Here is a 24,835-nt window from a genome sequence, read left to right on the forward strand (position 1 = left end):
CCTCGTGTCCCTCCTGGAGAGGGGCGGCGAGGGCTTGGCCCAGAGCTGCAGTGCGCGTGCTTTTCCTGAGGCGGCCCTCCCAGGTCTCGTCCCCCCGGATTTGTGTCATCGTCACCCTCCTGCCTTCGGCGCCTCACTCACTCTTCTGTGTCTTTGCACGTGGGCCTTGTCGTCTCTCTCCAGTCTCCTTGTGTCTTCCAGGGTCCTGGCCCGGCTGGTCCTGAGCTGCAGGGGGCCTGAGGGGCAGTGTCGGGAGGCCGGGGCAGTGGTGCCCGCGGCCCCGCACAGACCACCTGGGAGTTTGATGAAGCGCGTAAAAGGTTCTCGGTGCCCTGAGGCGTGTGGCCCGGACACGCCCCCAGGGGGCCGCCGCTGGTCTCCGGGGCAGGGCCTTGCGTCCGAGGCGCCGCTGAGTCGCCCCTCTCCGTCTTGCAGATCATCCCCCCAAAGGAGTGGAAGCCGAGGCAGACGTACGATGACATCGACGACGTGGTCATCCCGGCCCCCATCCAGCAGGTGGTGACGGGCCAGTCGGGCCTCTTCACACAGTACAACATCCAAAAGAAGGCCATGACGGTCGGGGAGTACCGCCGCCTGGCCAACAGCGAGAAGTACGTGGCTGGGGCTGAGGCCACTGTGGGGACGGGCCCCCGACGCCCGGCCTCCGAGGGGGAGCCACACACCTTGAGGGGCCTCCGTGGCCCCGGCCCTGCACTTGTGGCATCCACGGCACACGCACGCACACCTGCACTGCGTCCCCTCCCTCGCTCCCTGCGTGCTTTGTGCGTTTCCGTTTCCGTTTCCGAGGGCGGTCTCTCTGCTCCCCAGCCCAAGCGGCCCTCGAGGGCAGGGCGGCAACCGCCTCCTCCTGCGGCCCCCACACAGCACCGGCCTCCCGGCCTGGCCTCTCGTAATTGCAGAGTTGAGGATCGAGAGGACCCTCCGAGCCCCTGCTGTCCCGGGTGGTTGACGGGGCGGGACGAGCGGGGGGGGGGGGGGGGGGGCGTCCCAGGCGGGGCAGCCCCATCCCTTATGCACTCAGCCTCCCGGCGGCCATGGGGCCGTGCCCGTGTTCTCCACGCCCCGGGGATGGGGGTGGGCCCCACGGCCACGTTCAGGGTGCTGCTCCTCCCACAGGTATTGCACCCCGCGGCACCAGGACTTCGATGATCTGGAGCGCAAGTACTGGAAGAACCTCACCTTCGTCTCCCCCATCTACGGGGCCGACATCAGCGGCTCCCTGTACGATGACGTGAGTACCGGGGCCCCCGAGACGCTCCGGGGGTGTGACGGACGCCGTGTCCTGCTGAACCGTGGAGGGAAAGGCGCAAGCATGGGACTCGATCTTGAAATGTGGGCGCTAAGACGCCCCGGCAAGCTCAGCTGGGCTTTCTGTCCGGGCTCCGTGCGCGTCCACATGCCAAGTCTTTGGGGGACGGGGGCGGGGGGAGGAGAGAAGGAATCCAGGCGCGTTCGGATTTGCAGAATCTTTCCTACGAAATCATCAGCCCTTCCTGCCCTGATCATTCGCCCTGTCCCTGCAGCTGGACCAAAGCAGCCCCGTCACAAAGTGGTCTTCCGGAGGCCACACAGAGCATTTCCTTCCTTCTGCCAGGGGCCTCCTAATCCCCAGTTACTCTCGTGGTTTTCCTCTTGAATTCCTAGTGCTCCATCATCCGGGAAACCTGGGGATGTTCTAGCCCCCGTGCCGGGCTGGGAGGACCCTGGGGGTGCCTGGGGCAACGGAGGGGCCTCTGCTGGCTCCTCAGCCCTCGGACCTGATGCTGGCCTTGCCCGTCCAGGGGTGTAGACCAGGCATTGGTGGAAATGTGGTGCAGAGGCCCTGCAGAGGTGCTGCTGTTCAGCACGCGAGGGCTTGAGTGGGACCCACCCTTTTCTAGGGGACAGTTTATTAACCCTTATGGGACTTCCGGTAACCCTGGGAAGGATCTACTGGGGTTGATGTCCAAGCTCCTAAGCCTGACTCTCCCCTGGGTGTGCTCTGCCCTGGGGTTCTGCCCTGGGTGGCCCCTCAGCTGCCATGTCTGCCCCCCGCCCCAGATCGTCACCGTGAAGGTCCCTTCTTGCTGGAACACACTTTATCCGCTCAGCCGTGCTCCTCATGACGGCAGCTGGGGGTGCCCCCTGAGATCTGGGCTGGGGTCCCAGCTGGCGTGGGTGGGAGTAAAGCCCCCTCCTGAGAAGGGCCAGGACCCCCCCCCCCCCCCCCCCGAACCCATCAGGACAGGCCGTGACTTGTGGTTCCCAAGAGGTGTGACTGTTGGGTGGGTCCCAGCAGTCTGCCCACCTTGGGGAGCCTGTCTGACCTGTGGCCCGCTGGCCTTCCAGCTAGAGGGTCCCACTGTGCAGCGTGGGTGGGTCTGCTCTCCCAAGCTGGGCACCAAGGGCGTGTCAGGCTTGAAGTGAGCTCACCCCTGGGAACCTGAGGGAGAGGCCCTCGCCCTGGGAGGTCAGGGACCGAGCTTGCTCCTGGTCCTGGTTGCCCCTTCTTGGACCTCGGTTTCCCACATCCAGTGGCTGGTCCTGTGGCAAGGGAGTCCTGGACAAGGAGGGTCCCTCTCCCTGGGACCCTGAGCTCATCCACTTGGCCCGGACCCCAAAGCATTGGCAAGCTTGTGAGGCCACGTGGCCAGGCCTGAGGGCAGAGTTGCGTGCACCCTTGGGTGTGGCGAGGGTCGGAGGACGGGGATCCCAGGGGCCCTGTGGGGCACACACACATTTAAAAAAATTATCATTATTATTTTTTACATTTACATCCAGGTTACTTAGCATATAGCGCAATAACGGTTTCAGGAGTAGAATTCCGTGATTCGTCCTCTACGTATAACACCCAGTGCTCATGCCAACAAGCGTCTTCCTTAATGCCCCTCATCCATTTAGCCCATCCCCCTGCCCACGACCCCTCCAGCAGCCCTCAGTTCTGTATATTTAAGAGTCTCTTATGTTTTGTCCCCCTCCCTGTTTTAATATTATTTTTGCTTCCCTTGCCTTAGGTTTATCTGTTTGGTATCTTATATTCCTTATATGAGTGAGGTCGTATGATATTTGTGTTTCTCTAACTTTACTTAGCATAATACTCTCTGGTTGCATCCACGTTGTTGCAAATGGCAAGAATTCATTCTTTTTGATTGCTGAGTAGTATTCCATTCTGTGTGTGTGTGCGTGCGTGTGTGTGTGCGCGTGTGTGTGTACCACGTCTTCTTTGTCCATTCATCCATCGATGGACATTTGGGCTGTTTGTTTGGCTGTTGTTGATGTTTATAAACATGGGGAGCATGTGTCCCTTCGAAACAGCACCCCTGTATCCCGTGGGTAAATGCCTAGAAGTGTGATTGCTGGGTCGTAGGGTAGTTCTATTTTTAGTTTTTTGAGGAACCTCCAGACTGGTTTCCAGAGTGGCTGCACCAGCTTGCATTGCCACCAACAATGCAAAAGAGAGCCTCTCTCTCCGCATCCTCGCCAGCATGTGTTGCTGCCTGAGTTGTTGATTTTAGCCGTTTTGACAGGTGTGAGGTGGTATCTCATTGTGGTTTTGATTGTGTTTCCCTGATGAGTGACATGGAGCATTTTTTCACGTGTGTGTTCACAATGTGGATGTCTTCTTTGGAGAAGTGTCTATTCTCAGCACGGCTTTCACCTCCCATGATTTTTTTTTTTTTTTTTAATATTTTTAATGTTTGTTTATTTTTGAGAGAGAGACACAGACAGAGTGCAGGAAGGGGCATAGAGAGAGGCAGACACAGAATCCAAAGCAGACTCCAGGCTCTGAGCTGTCAGCACAGAGCCCGATGTGGGGCTCGAACCCACAAACCGTGAGATCATGACCTGAGCTGAAGTCAGACGCTCAACCAACTGAGCCACTCAGGCGCCCCGTCACCTCCCATGATTAACACACAGCTCAGTGTGGAATCCGGAGAAAGTCCTGCCTGACTGCCTGGCCTGGGGCCGGTGTCTCAGGGGGGTTGCAGACCCTGGGGCGGGTTTAGGGCCGACCGCTGGTGCTCGGGCCCTCTGCGGGGCCACGCCGTAGCCTCCCTGTGCTGCCGCCGGCGTCTGGGGGTGGCCGGGGCCCCGGGGTGGCTGGCCGCCAACCGCGCGCTCAACCGTGTGCGGGTCGCCCGCAGGACGTGGCCCAGTGGAACATCGGGAGCCTGCGGACCATCCTGGACATGGTGGAGCGCGAGTGCGGCACCATCATCGAGGGCGTCAACACCCCCTACCTGTACTTCGGCATGTGGAAGACCACCTTCGCCTGGCACACGGAGGACATGGACCTTTACAGCATCAACTACCTGCACTTCGGGGAGCCCAAGTCCTGGTGAGCGTCCGCGGCGGCCGGGGCTGCGGGAGGGGCTGCGGATCGTCTCGTCCGGGGCACACGGGGCAGGGGTGCCTTTGGACGACCCCTCGGGGACACGGCTGGACCCGTGGCCGGGCAGGTGGAAGCTGAGGGGCGTCTGGCCCTGTTGGCTCCAGGGACAGTCTCGGTTGGTGATGAGGGGATATGTGTCCCCAGAAACGAGCTTCCTGCCCCCCTTCCCCCCCAGAGCCTGTGGTTTGCTACCCGTGGAGACTATGGGGGCGGCATCCGCGAAGTGTCTGCTGTGCTGGGGGCTCTCCCTGGGGCCGCAGGCCTGGGGTGGGCGGCTGTGAGCACTGAGCCTCCCCTGGCCTCCCCACAGCGGCTCCAGGCCCCCTGCGGTCAGGGGCGCGGTACACCCACTGGTTTGCCGGGCTGGTGTGGGCGTGCGCCCCGCGGGCCACTCTGTGGGCCGTGGGCCGTGGGCCGTGGGCCCTGCAGGCTGGGCCGAATATCCAGCGCGACCCGTGTTCCGGAATCTCCGAGCCGAGCGCCCCCTTCGCACCCACAGTCTCTGCTGCAGGACAGCCGGAGCCGCCTTCTGTGCAAGGCTGTCTTTGTTCACTGCTGTTTCCAGCAGAGACTTCTGAGCCGGGCTTTGCACCTCCCTGCCTCTTCCCAGCTGTCTCAGAAGGTTCTGTTATTCTGTTACAGTAATCATCACAGCTCAGAGGGAGCTGGGGGCGGGGGGGAGGGGGGGGAGCCCCCCGGGAGCAGAGCGTGGCACTCTGGAGCTCAGCCGAGTGCTTTTGTGTGTGGAGACGGCAGGGGTGGGAGGGGGGTGGTGCACAGCCCGGCTGGGGACTCAGGTAGACCCTGGCCGAGGTACCTCTTAACTTGGTGTCCCAGCTGACAGCTGAGCCCTGAGCGGCTGGGCCTGTGCCCAGAGGCATGGGGGGAGGCCACCCCCGGTCCTTTTAAGTGTCAGGGACGCCCCGGAGCCCTTGCCGAGGCGGGTGGGCGCAGGCGCTCTGAGCAGAAGGCTCAGACTCTGGCAGGAGGCCCCAGGTGGAAGCCAGGCCTCCCGGGTCCAGGTGTTGGCCGTGTGACCACCCTCTCCTGACCTCTGATGCTGGCACGGTGGAACCCCGGCCGTGCTGTCTGGCCGTGGGCTCCTGCCCCGACAGGGAAGGATGAGGAAGCGTTAGGGCTGAACGTGGCCTGGGCTCTGTGTGAGTTTCCCGGGGCGGCTCTAACCGATGACCGCTAGGAGCTTATCACGACACACGTGTGTTCTCTGACACTTTTGGAGGCCGGGAGTATGACCCTGGTCTCACCGGGCTATACCCGGGCGTGGGCAGGGCAGTTCCCACCCCCGTGCCCCAGGGAGGCCCGTCTCCCGCCTTTGCCGGCTTCTGGTGGCACCGATCCCTGGCCCCGCAGCCCCTCCTCTGTCCTCACGGCCAGCAGCGTGGGGTCTGCCTGTCTGTCTGCCTCTGACCCTCTGCCTCCGTCCCGTGACGACTCGTGAGGACGCTGGCCCCCTGGGAACTCAGGGTCACCCCCGCCTCTGGGGCCTCGACTTAATCCCGTCTGCTGAGTCCCTGTCCTGTGTGAGGCGACGTGCGCGCAGTTGTGGTGATTAAGGCGTGGACATCTTTGGGGCCGCCGTCCTGCGGGCCACGGGCCCTCTGACCTGTGCCTCGTGCTGCATTGTGTTACCTCGGGGATTTGCTGGGATCCTGTTATGACTCCATGGGCTTCTTGTTTTCGATCCATTTATCTCTGTGGCATTCTGTGGCTTCGAATCCGCTGTTGAGCATTGCAGCCTCTGGCTGGGAGGCGTTTACCTTTCAGGGAAAACTTGCAGAGAGATGGGTGGGGTTGGTGATGTCCATTTCACAAAGGCCTGGATCTCACACCCCGCGTGGTCCTGAGCGTGTTAGTGGAGGCATTTCCTGGAGGGCAGCGTCACCCCTGGGCTGCCCAGGGCGTTACCTTGTCTTCTCCCCTCCATCCCCACCCCCCCCGCCCCCCGTGGAGGCCCCAGCCCAGGCCCCCCTTGGAGAGGGGCTGCGCTCTGCCCCCACCGTGGCATGGGGTGTGAGGTGCTCCTTCCCCAGAGCCTCTGCCCGGCAGCCGGCGTCCTCCGCGTGGGCCGTGGCAGGCTGAGTGCAGACGAGCAGCCTTCTGGCTCCCCGTACAGATCCACAGGCTGGGGCTGTGTGCGCGTGTACGTGTGTGTGTTCGCATGTGAGTGTGAGGATGTGCGAGTGGTGTTTGTGAGCGTGCGTACGTGTACGTGAAAGTGTATCTGTGTTTGCGCGTACGTGTGTGTGTGTGAAGGTACACGAGCATACGTGTGCGTGAGCATGGGTGTGTACGTGCGTGTGCATGAGTTCCGTGTGTGAGCGTGTGTATGTGTAAGTGTGCGGTCGTGTATTTGTGGCGTATGAGTGTGTGTGTGCCGCGGCCCGGCTCGCTGACAGGATGGTTCCTGGTGCTGCGGGGGCGGGTGAGGGGGGGGGCGTCTCGGTCCTGACCCCGCGTGGCTCCCCCAAGCGCCACTAGATGGCGCCCCCACCCTTCCGCACTGGCTGCCGCTTCCCGCCGTGGAAATTTCCCAGGTTCTTTCATCCTTTTTATGGACTCCCGACCCCGGCCCTGAGCGCCCCAGAGGCCCCCTGGGACCAGCAGCAGGAGGAGAGCCAGGACTGCGGGGTGGGCAGGGGGAATGCTCAGCCCCCCAGCAGACGCCTGGGTTTTGGCCCGGGGCTACTAGCGAGAGGGATCAGAAAGGGATAAAAAAGCCTTTAAAGCCCGGAACGAAACCAATAAAAGGAGCCACTGCTGAGTCCTGGCACGAGCTGGCCAGAGGCAGGTTGAGTGCTGAGCCGTGGCCCTGCCTGAGGATGGGGTGGCCTTGCCTGACGTGGGGCGAAGCGTGGGGTGGGCAGCGCGGGTCACAGGGCAGTTGACTTGGGAAGTGGCCGGGGGAGCCCAGGGAGGCGGCTGGGCCGGGCCAGTCTCGAGAGGTGGGGGCTGGCTTCGAGGGAGACGAGGGGGCTCCGCGAGCTGTCGGTGGGTGGGAGCCGGCCCTGGAACATGGAGGGTAGCAGCCCCCGGCCGATGGGCAGCTGACAGGCAGGACTGACGGACACCCGGCCCTGCACGCTCGCCCCCTGTCTCTAGCGGCTTGGTGTTCTCCAGGCCACAGCCCAGCATTCCATCCCCTGCTGTCCACCCCCCCCAACCCCTCCCTGCCCCGTTGCCACCCCTTCGCCACAACCCAGTCCTGACAGCCCTAGGCAGCAGTCAGCGAGGCAGGCATTGGGCACAGCAGGAGTTTATCTCAGGGAAAGAATGTTCCGGAAGGCAGCTTGACCTTGGTCTTGGTTCTGGTCCTGAAGGGGGATAGATTGCACGTGGAGGTCCCTCATGCTGACTAGGCGTGGCGGGCGGGCCGTGTGGGAGCCGGCTCCCGCACCCCGTCCTCTGCCAAGCTCCCTGCTCCCCCAGCCGGGGCAGCTCTGCTCAGTCACCATGCTGACAGCCTTCCCGCCCTCCCCCCAAGACCAGGGTGCCGGCCCCAGATGCCGGCAGGGCACCCCACACTCATACCAGCTACGTCTGCCGGTGCATCTCCCCGCCAGATGGGGGACCCCGTGAGGGCAGGGCCCTCTGTCTCCTCTGGGTCCCCAGCCCCCAGCCGGAGCCTGGCACAGAGAGGGGGCTCGGTGTTGGGGCCACGGTGGCCCCTTAGCCTCTCGGGAGTGCGGCGCGGCCCCCATGGGAACCGGTCTTCCCGGCGAGATTCCTCTAGGCCACCCCAGACACCAGCCCGGGGGGTGGGCGCCGTGCCTCTGGTCCCCGGGCTGGTGGTCATGGAGCTCATCGGCCCCCAGGAGGGCGGCGCCCCTGCCCGGAGCACGAGGGTGGTGGGGAGTGGGGGGGCGGGGGCTGCTCCCTGGCACGTGGCTCCCAAGCACCTGTCTCCCTGATTGAGCCGCCCCGCTCGCGTCAGCAGCAGCTTAATTGCAACTGTTTCTGAGTATTCCGGTGGCATCTCTTGTAAGTGTCGCCGTCCTCAGGTTTACGGCGTCTTATGAGGCCTTTCTGGGTCTGTTGCTACTTCGGTAGTGATTTGTGTGTCACGGCGGCGGGAACAGCCTGGTGTCGGTAAAAGCACGGAATTGCTTCAAGAGGCCGGCATTAGGTAGTGCCGTCAGGCAGAGGGCTGAGAACCTCCGCCGCGTTCGAGTGCTTCAAAACCCCTTTTGAGATGGGATTTAAATAGACCCGGCACTTGCAACCCCCTCCCGCCCGCCGGCCTCCCCGGGGCCCGGTCAGTCAGCGAGGCCAGCAGGGGTGGGCACGAGCCCGCGGGGGACGGCTGGGCCATTCGGCCCCGATTCGGGTGGCTCGGCCCGTGCCCGGGGGGCTCGGTGTCCAGAGAGGGGAGCCGGACGCCTGCCCTGGACCCGGGCCTTCCCGGAGCCCCTGGTGGCCGTTTAGCTGGAGGTGACGTCCCACGGCCTGTCCCGGGGCCCCTGCACCAGATGGGCCCCCGCAGCCATTCCCCGAATGATCTGGCCCCTGTGGGTCCCGAGGCTCGTCGGCTTGCGGGAGGGGCCCTGTGATACACCCAGCTGGCCCGTTTCTGTTTCGCAGATGCAGGCCCGCGCAGGGCATAGCGTTTCCGACAGCACTGCCCCCCCACCACTCCCCTGCGCCCGTGGGACGGGGTGGGGTGGGGGGTGGGGGAGTAGGTGGAGGATGTGCCTCCCAGAGGCCTACTCAGGGCCCCTGGGCGGGGACAGCTAGCGTTGGCCCCAGTGTTTGGGCCCCGACCGTGGCCTTCAGGCCCGTGACCCAGCAGCCTCCCCCGAGCGCGGGGCGCTGCCGCAGTTTCCCCACTGCTTCCCCAGCGCCTCCCTCCTGCTCTCTTTGCCTGGGATGCGGTCTTTCGGGTCATCCTCACGCGCCCCGGCGGGGAGCACGCGTCCTCAGAGCCGTACGCGTGTCGCGTTCACGCACGTCCGCACACGCACGTGCGGTGCTTACACGCGTTCTCTCGTGCACGTGTACCTGCGCCAGTGCGGCCTCCCTGCCCCGGGGGCTGGGGAGAGGGTCCCTCGGATTGTGCTCCCTCAAAGGGCACGGAGCCCCGCTGGCTCATGCACGGCCCTGGGTGCAACGAGCGAATCCTTCTAAGTAGCGTGTGGGGAGGAGTGGGGGGGGGGGGGGGGGGGGGGCCCGCGCCGGGCCCAGAACTCCACCTCTTTGACCTTTCAGAAGCCCGAGTGAGCGGGGCACCGGGCGCGCTGAGAATTTTTCCTGTTGAGCAGCTGCCCCTAGAGTTTTCCTCTGGGATTTTCCCTCAGGGAGGTTTCTCAGGAGAGGGACTGTGCAGCTCTCCTCCTGCCACGGGCAGGCTTGGGTCCCAGCGGGCACGGCTGTGGCTGCCCGCGTGCGCGTTCGTGCGTGAGTGTGTGCACGTGTGTGCATTTGAGGACACGTGCTCCCTGCACGAGGGGGCACAAGGGGGGGGGAGGGCATTGTGGGCGCGGGTGCGGGTCGGCTTCCACGTTACCTGCTCTGTGGCTGCAGCTTGGGTGAGAGGCAGGGCGGAGGTGCGGGGTCCCAGGTTGGTGGCTCTGTTGCCCAGGGAGGTGGGGCAAGGCTCTTGGGGGAAGGGGGCCGCTGGGCTGCTCCCTTGCTCTCTGGCTGTGTGCCTCCCTGCCTCCCTCCCGGCTGTCCCCGGACCTGGCTGCAGGTGGCGCTGCTGGACCACGGTGCCTGGCCAGTGCGCCCCCTGCCTGGTCCCCAGGGAGCGGGACTGGGAAGTTGGGGGCATGGGGTGGTTGATGGAGCCTCAGGAAGCTGCCGTGGGCAGCAGCCTTGGTGGCCGATGGTGGAGAGTGCTGGCCCCTGGGTGCGGGGGGGGGGGGGCGCCTGGAGGGGCCTTAGAGACTTCATGGCTTCTGAGAGCCTGGCTCAGTGGGGACCGGGGGTCCCCGTTCCCTGACTCAGGCGCAGCCCTCATCCGGCAACAGGAGTAACTCCTCCCAGCCGCCTGGCTCTGGCCCACGAGAGGCTCCGTGGTGGCAGGGAGGGCTCGGCCTGCCGCCAATGTGGATGGAAATTGGTAGGAGCCTGACGGCTTCACAGATTGGTTTTAATAACTCAGCTTCCCAATGCTGTGTCCTGTCACCCGGACGTGTGGCAGAAGTGAAATAGATGCTCTCCATCCCCCCTCCCTCACCCCGGGCCAAACCCCCATTTGGGCATCTGGGGACGTAGCCCCTTCCCCCTCCCCCCACAGGCAGCTCAGTGTGACCGCGGTGCGGGGCAGGGGGTGGGAGCGGGGGAGGGGGGGCTGGATGGAAAAGAGCCACCAGGATGCCGGAAGGAAGGCAGCTCTGTCTGTGCCTTGTTAGCAGCTGGGGAGCCCGCCAGGCTCCTCTTTCCCCAGCCCCGGGTCCCGCGTGTGTGAGAGTGACAGAAACAGCCACAGAAGGAGGGCTTTAGAGCAGGAAGGTCCCCCGAGAGCGGATCCCCACCGAGGCTGGAGGCGTCAGAGCCCCGTTGATGAAAAGGTAATAGACGAGGTGGCGGGCGGGTCCCTGAGCGTGTCAACATGCCGGGGTGGGGAGCGGCTCCCCCCCCCAGCATGCCTAAATCTGATGCGGCGCGGCCCGGGCCTGCAGCCGGAGTCCGTCCGTGGCCCACACGGCCTTGCCCCAAACAGGCCACTGGGGAAGTTTCACGACGGGGCCCCCTTCTGCCAGAACGTGGCTGCTGTCCCAGGTGGCCGAGTGAGGCCCCGAGAGTGCTGAGTGGGACCAACTGAGGCCCATCTTCCCGGCCCGTGGGTTCTGGGTCAGAACCTCTGCTGCCTCTCGCTGGGCTTGCCGCGGCCCTCGGCTTCCCTGTTGGAGGCACGGGGCCTTGGGCAGGCGGGGAGAGCCTTCTTGGTCCCCCTTCCAGAAGCTCCTCCTTGAATGGCGACCACGACCAGGGCAACGGCACTGATCGCCCTTCGTTCCGTTTGTGCCTGAGCCGTGTGCCCTCTGTGTCCTTGCACGATGCACGTGCGTGTGCTGGGCTTCAGAGCCGAAAGTCCCGCCTCCCGGACCCTTCCCCCCACCCCCACCCCCAAGTGGGCAGCCTGCCGTGTCCGGTCACCCTAGGGCGTGCAGATGTGTGTGCGTGTGGCCGGAGGACCTGGAGCCCCAGGAGGTCACTAAGGGCCACCTCACCCACAGCCACGGGGAGGGGGGTCTCGGCTGGAGCCTGGCATCAGGCCGCCGGCACGGCGTTGGGACCGGTGGTTTGGCCCCATGACCAGGAGGGCCTGTGCGAGGGAGAGCTTGTGGGAGGAGAGCCGTGTTAGGCCCCGCCTGGGTCCCCGCCCCGGCTTTAGGGAGCCCTCGGCCCAGCTCGGTCAGAACCACGCTTTCGTCCGCGACGCCGCCGGCCCATGCTTTCTGTTCGCCCGGGTGTGCGGCGAACCTAAAACCGAGAGCTGATCTCGGCGTCGGCACGTTGACCCCTGAGGCCGCGGAGAGCCGTGCGTCTCAAGCCGGGGCGCCGGGTGGCGTCAGGCTGCGAGGACAGGAGCGCGCTGTTGACGACCACAGCGAGTACCGGGGGCGCTTCTGGAGGAGTTTGCCCGGCGTGGCGCAGCGCACTGCGACTCCCACGGCGCGGCGTTTGTCCGACTCGCTTCCCCCTCGCAGCCTCACTCGCCCTGAAGCCTCACGGCCTGTCGCGGCTCCGGCAGCACCTGACAGCGTGTCGCTCGGGCTGGACCAGGGGACGCGGGAGGCCCGGCGCGTTTCGGGGCGCCCTCCCGGGGGCTGCACTCGGCCTGCGGCGGGACCCACGCCCGCGGCCCGGCCCCTGCGTCTCGCGGCCCGCCGGCGGGGACGGGCACGGTCGGCGTTGTGCAGGGATCGCGCGGCGATTTTAATGTCGCGCGAAGCAGAGGAGGGTCGGCCTTCCGCGAAGGAAAAATCTCGCCACACGCTCCCCTCGAAAAGCCGGTGAGAGTCAGCCGGGGCTCTGCCGGTTCGGCGGACGGCCTGACGCATCGCCGCGAGCCCCTGGGCAGCGGGCGACGTTGCGGAACGGGGCCCCTGGTGGAGGCGGCGGGAGGCCCCGTGTCGCAGCCCCCGCCCCTGGGCGAACGTGCCACTGCGGGGCACCCTCTGCCTGTTTTCCTCTTTCGGTGGCATATTTTGTTAGAAAAAGACCAGCTTTTAGAACCGTTCCGGTTTTATGGAGACACCGAGGAGAAAGTCCAAGCGCTCCCCCCGCCCCGCGCTGTTCCCCCGCTGGGACCTCCCGTCAGGCTGGAGCATTGGTCACGGTTAATGGACCAACGTTGATCCGTTCTTCATAAGTAAAGCCCACGCTTAGGTCCTAAGCGTCCCAGGCGCCCACGTGACGTGGACTCGGCCCGTCCCCTTGGGCTCCTCTGGGCTGTGGAGGCTTCTCCGACTTCCCTCGGTTTTGATGCCCTGTGACAGTTTCCAGGAGGCCCCGGGCAGGGTTTTCTAGAAGGCCCTTCCTTGGGTGTGTCTGCGGCTTTTCTGGTAGTGAGACTGGGGTGATGGGTTTAGGGAGGAGGACCCCCCGAGTGAAGCGCCCTCCCCCTGACACCACCCCGGGGGTGCGTGCTGTCACCGCGGTGTTGGCCGTGTGCCAGGCCGTGGGCGATGCTTCCCGTGTGCCAGGCTGCGCTCCGAGAGCCTGCCCGTCTTGCTGCAGCCCTGAGCTGCCCTCCCAGATGGAGGGGCTGTGGTCGAGCCCCCTTTCCTCACCGCTGCTCCCCTCGCCCCTCAGAGCGTCTCCTTGAGAATTGGGAGGGGTGGCGGGTTCTGGGAGCAGGTGGCCGGGCGGTCGCTCGGCCTTGGGGACAGGGTGTGTCCCGGGTGGCAAAGGTGGCCTGGACCTGAAGGTGTGGGAGGGGAAGGACTCCGACGGTAGTCCCCAGCACTGTCACTGAATCAACCTGAGCCGAAGCGGAACCTGTCAGGTTCCCGTGGGAGACGGAGACAGGATGGCGGGGACCCAGGCTGGCCGACGCGTGGCTTCCGCAGAGGTCACGCAGCTGTCCGGGTGGGCCGTGGGGGCGTGAGGGGTGTATTCCAGAAACGTCGATGGGTGGCCACAGGATGCCACGGCTTCTCCCGTCTCACTGGCTGGCGCCTGGTCACGTGGCTGCACTTTCGGCCAGGAAGCCTGAGAAACATCGTTCAGGTCCCTGTCCGGTGGGGGAGGGGGGTGGTCTGGGGGAGGACGGCGGGGAAAGGAGAGGGCTAGATGAGTCAGTTCACATCCTCAGCGAGTGCCCGCTCTGGGTCCAGCATGAACCCGGGATCGACGCCACCCATCAGGACAGGAGCTGATGGCGTGGCCCCACGCCCCCAGAGCAGGGCCAGGCGTGGTGGTGGCAGGAAGTCCGCAGGACTGAGGGTTGAGGCCTGTAGGAAGAGACGCAGCCCGGCAACCCGTGGAGAGGGCCCCGCTGGAGGGCGGGCGGCCGGGCCAGGGGCGTGGGGCTGGAGGACAGGTGGGCGAGAGGGTTCGTCCAGGCAGCCACACCCCAGCAAGGTTCCTCTGGCCCAGAGGACGCATCAGCTGGGGGGCAGGCCCAGGCCGCGACGTGGGGGCTTTGGGCCGGCAGGTGTCCCCACTGGGTGTCCCCGTCTTCTGTCTGCTGGCCGCTCGAGGGCCCAGACGTCGCTGGCCTGTCCCACGTCCCCACTGGCTTGGTCTGGCAGGAGCAGATGGGCCTTCACTCACTTCAGAGTCTTTTGTTCCGAGTCGCAAACAGCAGCGGCCGGCTTGTGCTGAGGGAGGCGGGATTTCTGCCGTAGGCGGCCTGAGTTCTGGCTCCCGGGCCGGAGTGTCAGGTGAGTCCCCTCTCTGCCCACCACTCCAGGAAACCGTCGGTTCTTCTCTTCAAACTGTCGTTGCTGAGCGCCTCCCACCCCGCAGTGTTCGGATCGGGAGCCCACTGAGCCTGTGACTGTGGGCGGGGTCCCCTCCCCCCACCGGGGCGGGAGGGGGGACGGCCTTCCTGGCCAGGATTCGCTTTCCCCGCCTGTTAGCTAGACGAGCCATCAGAGATTCGGGGTCTGCACACAGGGGCTGGTTTCCATGGCAAATTTCTATCATGCCAGCAGGGTTGCAGTGGGCAGATTTCAGCTCCTCTGAAAGGGAGATTCCTGCAAATCTGCGGACAAGGAGAGAGAGAGTCTTTGTCAACTTTGCTCAAAACTCCGGCTAGGAGCGTGCTCCCCCTTCCCGGCACGGCAGCAGGAGGTGGGGAGCTCAGGGCCCCCTGTGGCCCGTCCTGCGGTCGCCAGGGGCCCCGCCGTCTGCGGGTGTGTGTTTGACGAAGGCACACACGTCCAGGGCGTCGGAAATCACTTCGACAGACCTCAGCCTCCCCGCGTTGATGATGTCCCAGCTGCTCGCGGCCCGTGGAGAGAGCCAGACTCCCAGCCACCTTCCCAGGTCCAACCCAGCTTGTCGCCGTGTCCTGGGCTCGTGCCGGTACGGGGCCGGGGCGGCCGACATCGGCCTCATTCCCCTCGGCCGCGTCCCTCCGCGTCCTGTCCTTGTTCCCTCGCTTCAAACCGCCCGTGTGCAAACACCAGCGCGTTGGGGGGCCTCCCCACTGCCGACGCGCCTCCGGCCGGAGGAGATTGGGGGCCGTGGGTGTGGGTACAGCGGGAGGCCACCTCCGGCTCGGCTCGCTTTACGAGCGGACGTTCAGAGCGGTGCTCCGAGGGGGAGCCGGGGGTGCTCCGCGTTGGCCCCGCGTCCCCGCACCTCAGTTTCCCTTCTGGGCTCCACTCTCCGGCCTGCCGTTCAGAGCCTCACCTGAGAAGCCCCCACCCCCTTTAAAACATCAAAAACACGCACGTGCCTTGGCAGTTTCAGTCCCGTCATACGACAAAAATAATTCCCGGGTCTAAAATGAACCGGGGCTTGGGATCAGATGCCTCCACTTCAGCATTTAACGGCAGGCTCGACACCACTCGCCTCAGAAGTTGGTTCCCTGGTTAACGCGGGCTGGCCGTGTGTGAGCCGGCCGGGGTCTCGGCTTCTCTGGCTCCCCTGGGGTGGGCCGGGAGCATCTGGGGGCCCACGGCCCCGGGAGAAGCCTCGGCGAACCCTCCCGCCTGCAGCACACCCTTGTCTCCCGCATCGGCGCCGCGGGCAACCCATCGGAGACGCCCTGTTTTCTCTGTCTCCTGCGTGCGTCTCAATAAAAACGTCATTATTTGAAATCCTTGACGCTGCTCGCACCAGGTACCGAATTCCATCGCCTTTTGTCCCGTAAAACGATCCATTGAAGATAAACCCACCGTGACTCAATGAGGTTCTTTCCTGGGAACAAGCCACCCTGGTCCTCTGCTGATCCTATCTCCCCGGCATGTGTTTGTGCTCGTCCTACACAGGGGCTGCAGCGCCAGGACAAATGAGGAAGGCTGCCTCGCTGCCGAACGAGGCTCCTTGGAAGTCGAGATGGGACAGTTCCAGCCGCTCGCTCAGGGAGGGGCTGCGCAGTCCGGGCTGAGCTCCCTGGTGCAGCGGAGACCAGCTGGGGCTGCACGGGAGCCCCCCCGGGCCCGGAGCCCCCGCTCAGGGGCTGCTCAGGGGCTTGCACGTGTACCCTGTCTGTCCTGAGTGTCCGGGACAGGGTCCTCGTGCCCCTCCGTCCCTGCGTCAGCCCCCTGCAACCAGTGTCCCCGTCCAGGTAGCCTGGGCCGCTACCAGGGCGTCTCCCTCCCATCCTAGCAGGCACGGGGACCCCAGGCTATCCGTCCCTAAAGGCCCTTTGCAAGTCTTCCGCCTGTTTTAAGGGCAAGTCTGTCTGCCGAGTGCTTTTTTTTTTTTTTTTTTCTAATTTTTTAAAATATTTATTTATTTTTGAGAGACAGAGTGAGACAAAGTGAGACTGGGGGAGGGGCAGAGAGAGAGAGGGAGACACAGGATTGGAAACAGGCTCCAGGCTGTGAGCTGTCAGCACAGAGCCCGATGCGGGGCTCGAACCCACAGACTGTGAGATCATGACCTGAGCCGAAGTCGGACACTCAACCGACTGAGCCACCCAGGCGCCCCATGCCGAGTGCTTTTTCTAATGTCTTTTATTTCTCTAGACTGATGTGTGGGGTGACCCCTGCCATCTGGCGTGACTATTTTTTTTTTAATTAGTTAATTTATTTTGAGAGAGAGAGAGAGAGAGAGCGTGCGCGAGAGAGGGAGCGAGTGAGCAGGGGAGGGGAGGAACAGACAGAGGGAGAGAGAGAATCCAGGCAGGCTCCACGCTGTCGGCACAGAGCCCGACGTGGGGCTCGATCCCACGAACCGTGAGATCGTGACCTGAGCCGAAACCAGAAGTCGGACGCTTAGCTGACTGAGCCTCCCGGGTGCCCCTGGCGTGACTATCATTAATGCTGTTTTCACATTCCAACCATCACGATAAGGCCACCTTGCTCCCACCCGGCATAGCGACCCCGCCACGCTTGTGTCGCGAAGTCAGTCGGTGCTGTCAGACCACAGCGTGGTCTCTTACCTCATTTACTGAGGAACTAGCTCGCGGGTGAGGGAGCATCCTGATGGGTGTTTGTGGCTCTCCTGCCCCGGACGGAGGCTGCGAGCGGTCCCGTTACCCCGCAGCGCCAGCTTCGCAGAGATGCGCGTCGGCTCCCCTGGGTCAGACTCTGCGAGTCCGTCAGTGGTGAGCACTCACCCGGGTTTGCGTTCAACCTCCTCCGTGGCGGGGGGGGGGGGGAGCTCCTGCCTCGGGACCACAGACAAGGGGCAGGGTGTACCTGGTGGGTTTCACGACGTGCTGCGAATGCCTTTCTGGTGCGGAGGACGGCTGGCTGTCCTCACGCTGAGCGTTCATTCTGCTCCCTGGCTGGACCGCCTCACTCCGTTGTTCACCAGCTGCTCTCCGCTCTCCCAAGGAGAAGACTGTGTTGTTTCAGAGAAAAGAGTTTGTCTCTTCCCTTCCGTTTACTGTCCTCGCGTCTTTTTCTTGACCTACGGCATAGGCTGGCGTCTGCTTTGGGAATGGACAACTTGCCCTTTCCGGAATGCCTCTCCTGCCTCATCGTGCACTGTGACCATGGGGAGGTCCCTCTTAATCCTAGCTGGCTAAGAGCTTTAATACTGAATGCTTTGGAATTTTATGTAGATTTTTTATTTGTTGGGCTGTTGTTTTTGCAAGCCTTGGGGTAAAAGGTTAGTCTCATAATACACTCTGTGTCTGATTTTCTAATATTTTACCTAGGACTTGGCAGCTATGTGACACCGGCCTATCATTTTCCTGTGTGTCTTTGTCCTGTGTCAGTGACTGCATTCCCCATTCATTCTTTCTTTCGAAAATATGCTGGATTCATAGGAGGAGTTACGTGCCATCTGAACTTCTTGTCTGCTTGGTAACCGTAAGTGTAGGTGGGCACTGGCCCTTTAGTGTGGAAGTTTTGTGAGGCTCTCAGTAAAGCTGTCAGGGCCTGGTGCCTTTTCCAGAGGTGGTATCTGTAGGCTTCTGGTTCCTCTGAGATGGGCTCATCTTACCCTGTTGGATGCTTTGGTTCTGGGCCCAGAAGACCCTGAAGAGCCAAATGCATCTGTGGTCCTGAGCCCAGAAACTGGGGCAGGGACTGGGACTCACCACTCCCATGTCCACAGGGCTGGGGCATTGTTAATAGCTGTATCGAGGCATAACTTACGTGCCACACGTGAAATACTAGACACAGAAGTCACCTGATGCGCTTGGACATCAGATGAGGGGTGACCACCATGACTGTGTTTGTCTGGGCCCTCCTGCTCCACTAACCAGCTCAAAGACGGTGCCCCATCGGCCGGGAGGCTTGTGGGGAAGCCCGTTCTGTGACCGGGTCGTTCTGCTCGGCCTGCCCAGAGTGCGGGGCGGTATACTGGAACTGCCCGGCCAACGCGTGGCCAGAGAGGGCGCGGGCTGTGGGCCAAGACGGGCCTTTGTGTGTGAGGACGGCAGTAACGATGGCCTTTCCACACGCCCAGCACGCGGGGCCCTAGCTGGGCTGCTGGCATTTGGAGCCGCCGTGGCCTCCGGGGCTCGTGTGGACGGCTTGCTCGTGCCAGGTGGCCTCCGACTTGACACGCGGTCTCAGCACTTCTAGTGGCCCCTGCCTTCTTGTTTCTGTTTCCATAATTATGGCATGTTAAACGGCCAGGGGCCTGTCTCCCCAGGCCTTGTGCACACACTGTGAAATTAACTTCCTCACCCTCCAGCACGCGTCAGGCCGAGCTGACATTTCCAAAGGGCTCCTGGCTGGACCCCTGCTCTGGGCACACGTTCTTCAACAGCGAGGAAGGAGGGTGGGGAGATGAGCTTTCTCGTCACGGCACCTAATGGCCGGGAGCCTCGCGCAGTGGAAGCTGTCAGGCTGGGCGCTCGTCACCGGCAGAGTCACCAGAGTCTTGGGGAAGAAAGAAAGCATCACGGCGTCGCATGTCCTGACTCCAGAGCCAGACGGCTGCGGGCAGCACGGGGCCGCCAGCAGGTGCTGAGGGGCCTGGAGGGAAGGGCAGCCGGGGACTTGAGAGCCTCGGGCCCAGTGAGCCTTTTATCCTTGCAGGAGAGCATGCTGGGAGTTGCCTCATTACCAGGGAAATGCTGCCCTCCTGGCAAGGGACCCCTGTCCACCTGTAACAGACCCTGCGGCCTGGGGCAGCCGGCGCGTTCGAGGAGACGAGGGGTGGCTGGCGGGCGGGCGCAGGCGCTCGCCTCTCTGGCCGGAGGGGCCTGCACGGCCCAGAGCCCTGCTACTCGTCCTCATCGTAACTAATGGCTCCCGAACAGGTCCCCGCTCTCCAAGACAGTCTGTGTTCCTCTTCGTGACACGCTCGTTTAATTTTTAACTCACAAGGCATTTGCTTATTTATTTTCATTGTTCTTGATAATAATTCTAAGCCATTAGAGGGGAAAATTATATTCAAAAATGCTGTTTCACACTTTATTTGTTTGATGATTTAGAGCGATAGAAAATAGCACATTTGCTGGCTTTTATAGTCTGATAATTATTCACATCCATCAAGCCATTCCAGGGGAATAAACAACACACCAAGAAAATGACACTATTAATAGCATCCTCCGCGGCGGACAGGAAGACTTTCCCGGGCCGGTGAGTCAGTCAAATGGAAGCGGCGTGTCCCTGGGCCGGCCGGCGGGCCTGCCCGCGGAGGACACATCGCCTTTTAATTGCCCAGCTCTGTCCGGCCCCGAGAGCTGCCTGGCTGCCAGGCGGAGGCCTCTGCCCGCCCCAGCACCCCCGACCTGCCCGGTGTCACAAGCCCTGGAGTGTCTTTATCAGGCCCACGGAGTCTGTCGTGACCTGTGCCGGCAGAAGCCTCCTGACGTCTGGGGCCGTGCGGTGTCCCGCCTTGGACCCGGCCTGGCCTCAGTGGGGCTGGCAAGACATCCTGTCCTCTGGCCTCACCGTCAGAACAAGAGCACTGAGCCACGCGCTGCCCCTCTCCAGCACGCGTGTTCCTGACCCCCCTGTAGACAGGTCCGATCCTCCCCAACACCAGGCTGTGGGTCCTGGATGTGACTGCTCACCGCCCTGGACCCAGCCCTGTGGGCAGGTTTGTGGGTTTCAGCTTGGCCTTTTGGGGCGGCCGTGATTGACGGGGGTGCGTTGTCCACAAGCACCTCAAAGGGTAAACGGAGGACCAGGAAACCCCGGGAAGGCTGGGGGACGCCCGCCTTCCCAGAGTGACCCATCCCGCCCCTCCTCGGACCCAGGCATCGCTTCCTTCTGAAACTCGCTCTCTGGACGTCGGGCTGGCCCCTCACCATCGTGCCTGAAGTGTGTTCCTTCTGTTTGGTCGGTTGTTTGAACCGTGAAACGGCGGGACTGTAATGGCCTTTCAGCCGTTGCACATCACGCGTCTTCCCTCCTCACCTGGGGGCCCGGTTCCCGGGGCCCTGGTCTCTCCCGCGTGCCTTTTTCCTAGTCTAGAAATGTCTTCTTTTCCCACCAAAGCCCCTGATGTTTGCAGACGGCTGCCTCTCCGAAAAGGGCGTCTGGCAAACGAGGCCTGAATTCGGCCTTCTCGGTAATTTCGCGGCATTAAGCCTGGAGTTATGGAGCCTGTCGAGTCCTGCTGCAGGGTCACCTGGGGTGGTTGCCAGGGATACCGCTCCGACAGCACCGACTTTTCCGTGACTTTCCGGTTTAGTGTTGTCCGGGAGGACTTTGTGGGGAAGGTTCCAGAGCAGAGAGAGTGTGTGGAGGGGGGAGGGCTGGGGAAACACGGAGATAAAAACACCCCGTGGGACACTGTGGAGAAAGTTCCAGACGCCTGCCTGGCCGACCTCAGGTGCAGGACTCACCGTGGGCCCGAGGCTCGGCCAACGCCCCCCTCAGACAGGCCCACGGCAGCTGCCAGCCCGTCCCAGGCAAACGGGGGCTGCAGCCAGAGGCGCCCGAGCGACCCCACGCGGGCCGCCGTACCTCCTGCGGCCTTCCCCGGGGCTCCCCTGGCCCCCGCACTCCCCGTGTCTGGTTCTGCTCGCCGGGCCCCAGTCGGCTCGCCCCCTCCCACCTCACTGGGTTCCGGGGATTGCTCTGCCCCCATGTTTGATCCCGGCTTCTCCAGATTCCTCCCCGATGACAGGTGTGCCCCTGGGCCTCGCACCCTCCGGGCCCTACAGCTGGCCACCCGGACTGGACTGGGCCCGGGGAGGCTGTCTGTCTGAGGACACCGTGCAGGAACGCTTTGCCACCGGGCGACGGGCCGCCGCGTCCAGAGACTGGCCGCTGGGCTTGCAGGCCGGCAGAGTGGATTGCTGTTGGCCGTGAAGTTTGACCTTGTGATGGGGACGGAGGTCCTGGGGAGCGAGACAAATTGCCCCCATGTTGGTGACCAATAAAACCGACTCTGTTTTATGGCCCCGAGAACTCGCTCCTAATGGCCAGACAGATGCTCCTGCCTCGGGGGTTAGCGAACAAACACGCTCAACCCAGATAGCTGTGTTTCTTTCCTCCTCCTTTCCCTCCCGGAGCCGGGCCGGGGGGCAGCGAGGCCCCCACATGTGGCCGTGACGAGGGTGACCCGGCTCTGCTCTGGGGGCCCCGTGGGGCCTGGGGGCTTCCCTCCGGGGACACGTGACCGTTGCTGTTGGGAGGCCAGGTCTGTAGCCAGCTCACCTGGGCCCCCAGCGTGGAGGGCTCCCCAGGGCGCTGGCTTGGAGAGAGGGCTCCGGGGGACCCTGCCGCCCACAGTGCCGGGATCCTCCCGGCCGTCGGAAGGCCCCAGTGTGTTTTAACAGACGCGCACCCGCCCCTCACTCAGAGCCGTGTGTCGTAAAGCACCCACACCCCAGTTCTGCTCGTCTCCCCTCAAAATCTGAGGCTTGCGTCTTGCCGAGCCCCTGAGGGTGCGCAGGGGGCGCGCGTCGCCGGCGCCGGGCCTTCTCAGCATGCTGAGGCTGTCGAGCGTTGTTCCAGGCGGCGGGAGGGCAGCTCTCCCTTGGCCACTGGAGTCCAGAAGTCCCCGAGGCTGTCGGCTTCCCGTCCGCCAGTCCTTTCTAATCCCTCCAGGGGCTGCGCTTCTCAGTGCTCAGCCCGGCGTCTTGCGGTCTGTACTTTCCGATAACAGAGGAGCCACGTTCCAACGTATTAAACTTTTAACATCCACCAGATTCAATTAATCTTATCTTTACAACTCCCAATTACAGGCGGTAATTAAGTGAAAGCAGCATTGTAGACTGGGGATATTGCATTAATCATCACAGCCTTGGAGTCATAAATTAGTTCCTCCCGTCCTCCGGCAAGTTCCCAGAAGGACTGGAATGTTTCATTTCCTTGTTTGGGGGGGACGTTAATCCCACAAAGGTGCTTTGGATTGGGATTAACTTTTATCATCTTTATGTACGTGATACGAGGCTGTTTAAAAAAGAGTCACCTCATCTTTGTCCAGACCGTGGAAAGTTCTCCAGCAGCAGCAGCAGACTTGCAGGTCCTGTGCTGTCTCCGCAAAGAAATTGATTATTTTTGTCCGTCGGATCAGAGACGGCGTTATCTCCTACCCCCGCCCCCTTTTATTTTGTTAAAAAGCAATAATAAATGTCTCGGTTGGAGTGGACTTAGCCCGCCACGGAGTCCGGGCCGGCTTCTGTGTCCTGTGTTGTTCCTATCCTGCGTCCCCCACTGTGAGTGTGGGCGGAGGGCGTGCCGCGCCCTGCGCCCCCCCACATCCGACTCGTTCTAGAACGAGAGGCGTGCGGACGCAGCGTCTCTCCCCTCGGCACTGTGGACACGGGGCGGGTTGTTGTCCCCAGGGCGTCCCGGGCACTGGGTGCGCTGAGTGGGATCCCTGGCCCCCCCCCCGCCAAAGGGGGGGGCCCCCCCCCCCCCCGGTGTGACAACCACGGATGTCCCCAGACGTGGCCCCGTGACCCCTGGGGGCGGGGTCGCCACTGTCCTGGGGACTCATGTGCTCCCCGCCTCCTCCTCTGCGGGACAGACGGCCTGTGCTCAGCACTTTTGTGGCGCGAAGGACCGACGTCCGGTTCTGCCTGCCTCTGTTGAACGCGGAGCTTTTCGTCTTGCCGGGGTGGCCAGGGTGCTGTGTCAGCTGGGGCGGGCTCCTCGCACCCCCCGCCGGGCCCCCCCCCCCCCCCCCCCGTGGCCGCTGCCTGCCGGGAACGGGTCCCAGGCGGGCCCCCGGCGCCAGCCTCTGCACACAGCGTTAGCGGGTGTCACTCTCGTTTCATCTGTTGGCAAACTTGCACCTCACGTCTTTCTTGTTTATGACGGGGACTCAGCAATCTTTCAAACGTAGAACGTGTGAAGCTAAAACTTACAAGTGGTGACAAACGGAGTCTCGTTCCTGAAGCTCCTTCCCCGTCGGCTCCTGGTCCCCGGGCTGGGGGAGCGGGAGGCAGGGAGGCGACAGAGGGAGGCTGGGGACCTTCCTGTTCCCCCCTCAGGCCCCCTGCTTGCTTTCTCCTGTTCCGCTCTCTGAGCCTCGTGGAGGCTTTGGTGGCTCTGACCAGTGCCGGCGTGGGGCGGGTGCCGTCACCGCCGTGGAGGGGCCCTCCCGCCCCACCCCTCCTCACTTCTGTGTGGGTCCCTCCCCCGGCACCCTCCCTCCTGCTCTTCACCCTTCTCACGGCACCCAGTTCTGCTCTGTGCACGGCCCGCATGTCTCCCCGAGGCCGTGGCCGCGGCCCCAGGTCCCTCAAACGCGTGGTGGCCCGTGACCTCACCTCTGACGTGCCTCCCTTCTCTCGTAGGTACGCCATCCCACCGGAGCACGGCAAGCGCCTGGAGCGGCTGGCCATCGGTAGGTGTCTGCCCCCTCGGGCGGGGACCTGGGCCGAGGGCGGGGGTGGGGCGGGGGTGGGGGCTGGCCCCGGCGTCTCGGGTCGTGCTCCTTGTGTGAGTGTCCATCTCTGGGGGGGCTGGCGTGCTATAAGGTGTCCCTGTCTGGTTTTCCATTCCCTTTCCCTCTCGTGACCACAGACCCTGCGCTGGGGTTTGTCGCTCTGTGAGTGACGCACAGATGCCATTGCTTGGAGCGCTCTTTCCCGGCGTGTTAGCACGGAGCTGCGGGACGTGACTGCAGGCTCCCGCGGGCCAGGGAGGGCGGCCGTGGTCTTTCGTCCCCCCCGGCGCCTGGTACTACATCGCGCCCTCCTCTGGGCCTTCGGGTCTGTGTTCAGTCTGGAAAGTGAGACGTCCAGTTAGGAGCCCCTGCCCTGTGCCCCGCAGCCGCATGGTGACCGTGAGGGTGTCCGCCTGCGTGTGCTGGCCTGGGCCCGAGGGGGCCTCCTGGGAGGACGGGATTTGTCACGGTGAGTCCCCAGCTGTGTCCAGAGAGAGGGCACTGACGCCTCGGGGTAAAGGCAGGCCCTCGGGACACGGGATCCTTGGAGACAAGCCAGACACCGGGCTGCGTGACGCTGAGGCCCCCGGCCACTGCGACAAAGGGGCTGGTGAGGTTTCTCACTGCTCCCCGTCATGGCGCCCTGCTCTGTTCTCACGTCGGGTGGCCCTGAGTGCCTCCGAGGACGTTAACAGACCCCGTTGGCCCAAAGTGTCTGGGCCTCGCCGGCAGGCAGCACCCGGTAGTCGGGGTGGGTGGGGTGATGGCCCTGTGGTTCAGGAGCCCCCTCGGGACAGTGCGGGGCCATCCCTTTGGGTGGCTGTGGCAGCAGCCTGCCCGCCCTCCCCTGGCAGCCAGGGGAATCTTCCAGAAGCCATCGCTCAGCATTGGCACAGCCTCCTCAACTTCCTGCTGGGTCCTTTGACCCCTCCTCTTGCCTCCCTCAGAGAGTGCCCGCCACCCTCTTCCCCTGCCCCTTGTGGCTTGGGAGACGGAAACGGTCGCTGTTTCCGAGAACTTCTGGGAACTGGCCGCACTCGGAGCCGCACGTCTGTTCAGCAAACGCCTGCTGCACGGTTTCCCCCGAGGACGAGGACACAG

The 24,835-nt window shown here is 63.6% G+C and overlaps 1 protein-coding gene across 3 annotated transcripts in view; it reads left to right on the forward strand.

Annotated features, from left to right (window-relative positions):
* KDM4B (lysine demethylase 4B) overlaps positions 1-24,835 on the forward strand; it is a 100,006-nt gene that overhangs the window by 18,965 nt on the left and 56,206 nt on the right. For all 3 annotated transcript variants that reach the window (XR_005786502.1, XM_040461609.1, XM_040461610.1), the window contains exons 3-6: positions 436-611; positions 1,138-1,252; positions 4,146-4,339; positions 23,643-23,692. Coding sequence is in view for 2 of the 3 variants with exons in the window: in XM_040461609.1 (XP_040317543.1) it covers positions 436-611; positions 1,138-1,252; positions 4,146-4,339; positions 23,643-23,692 (535 nt within the window). In the remaining variant the exon portion in view is untranslated. The remainder of the gene's footprint in view (positions 1-435; positions 612-1,137; positions 1,253-4,145; positions 4,340-23,642; positions 23,693-24,835) is intronic.

Source organism: Herpailurus yagouaroundi, unplaced genomic scaffold (genome assembly GCF_014898765.1).
Source record: "Herpailurus yagouaroundi ecotype Mexico unplaced genomic scaffold, PumYag 295, whole genome shotgun sequence".
In the NCBI taxonomy this organism is placed as follows: domain Eukaryota; kingdom Metazoa; phylum Chordata; class Mammalia; order Carnivora; family Felidae; genus Herpailurus; species Herpailurus yagouaroundi.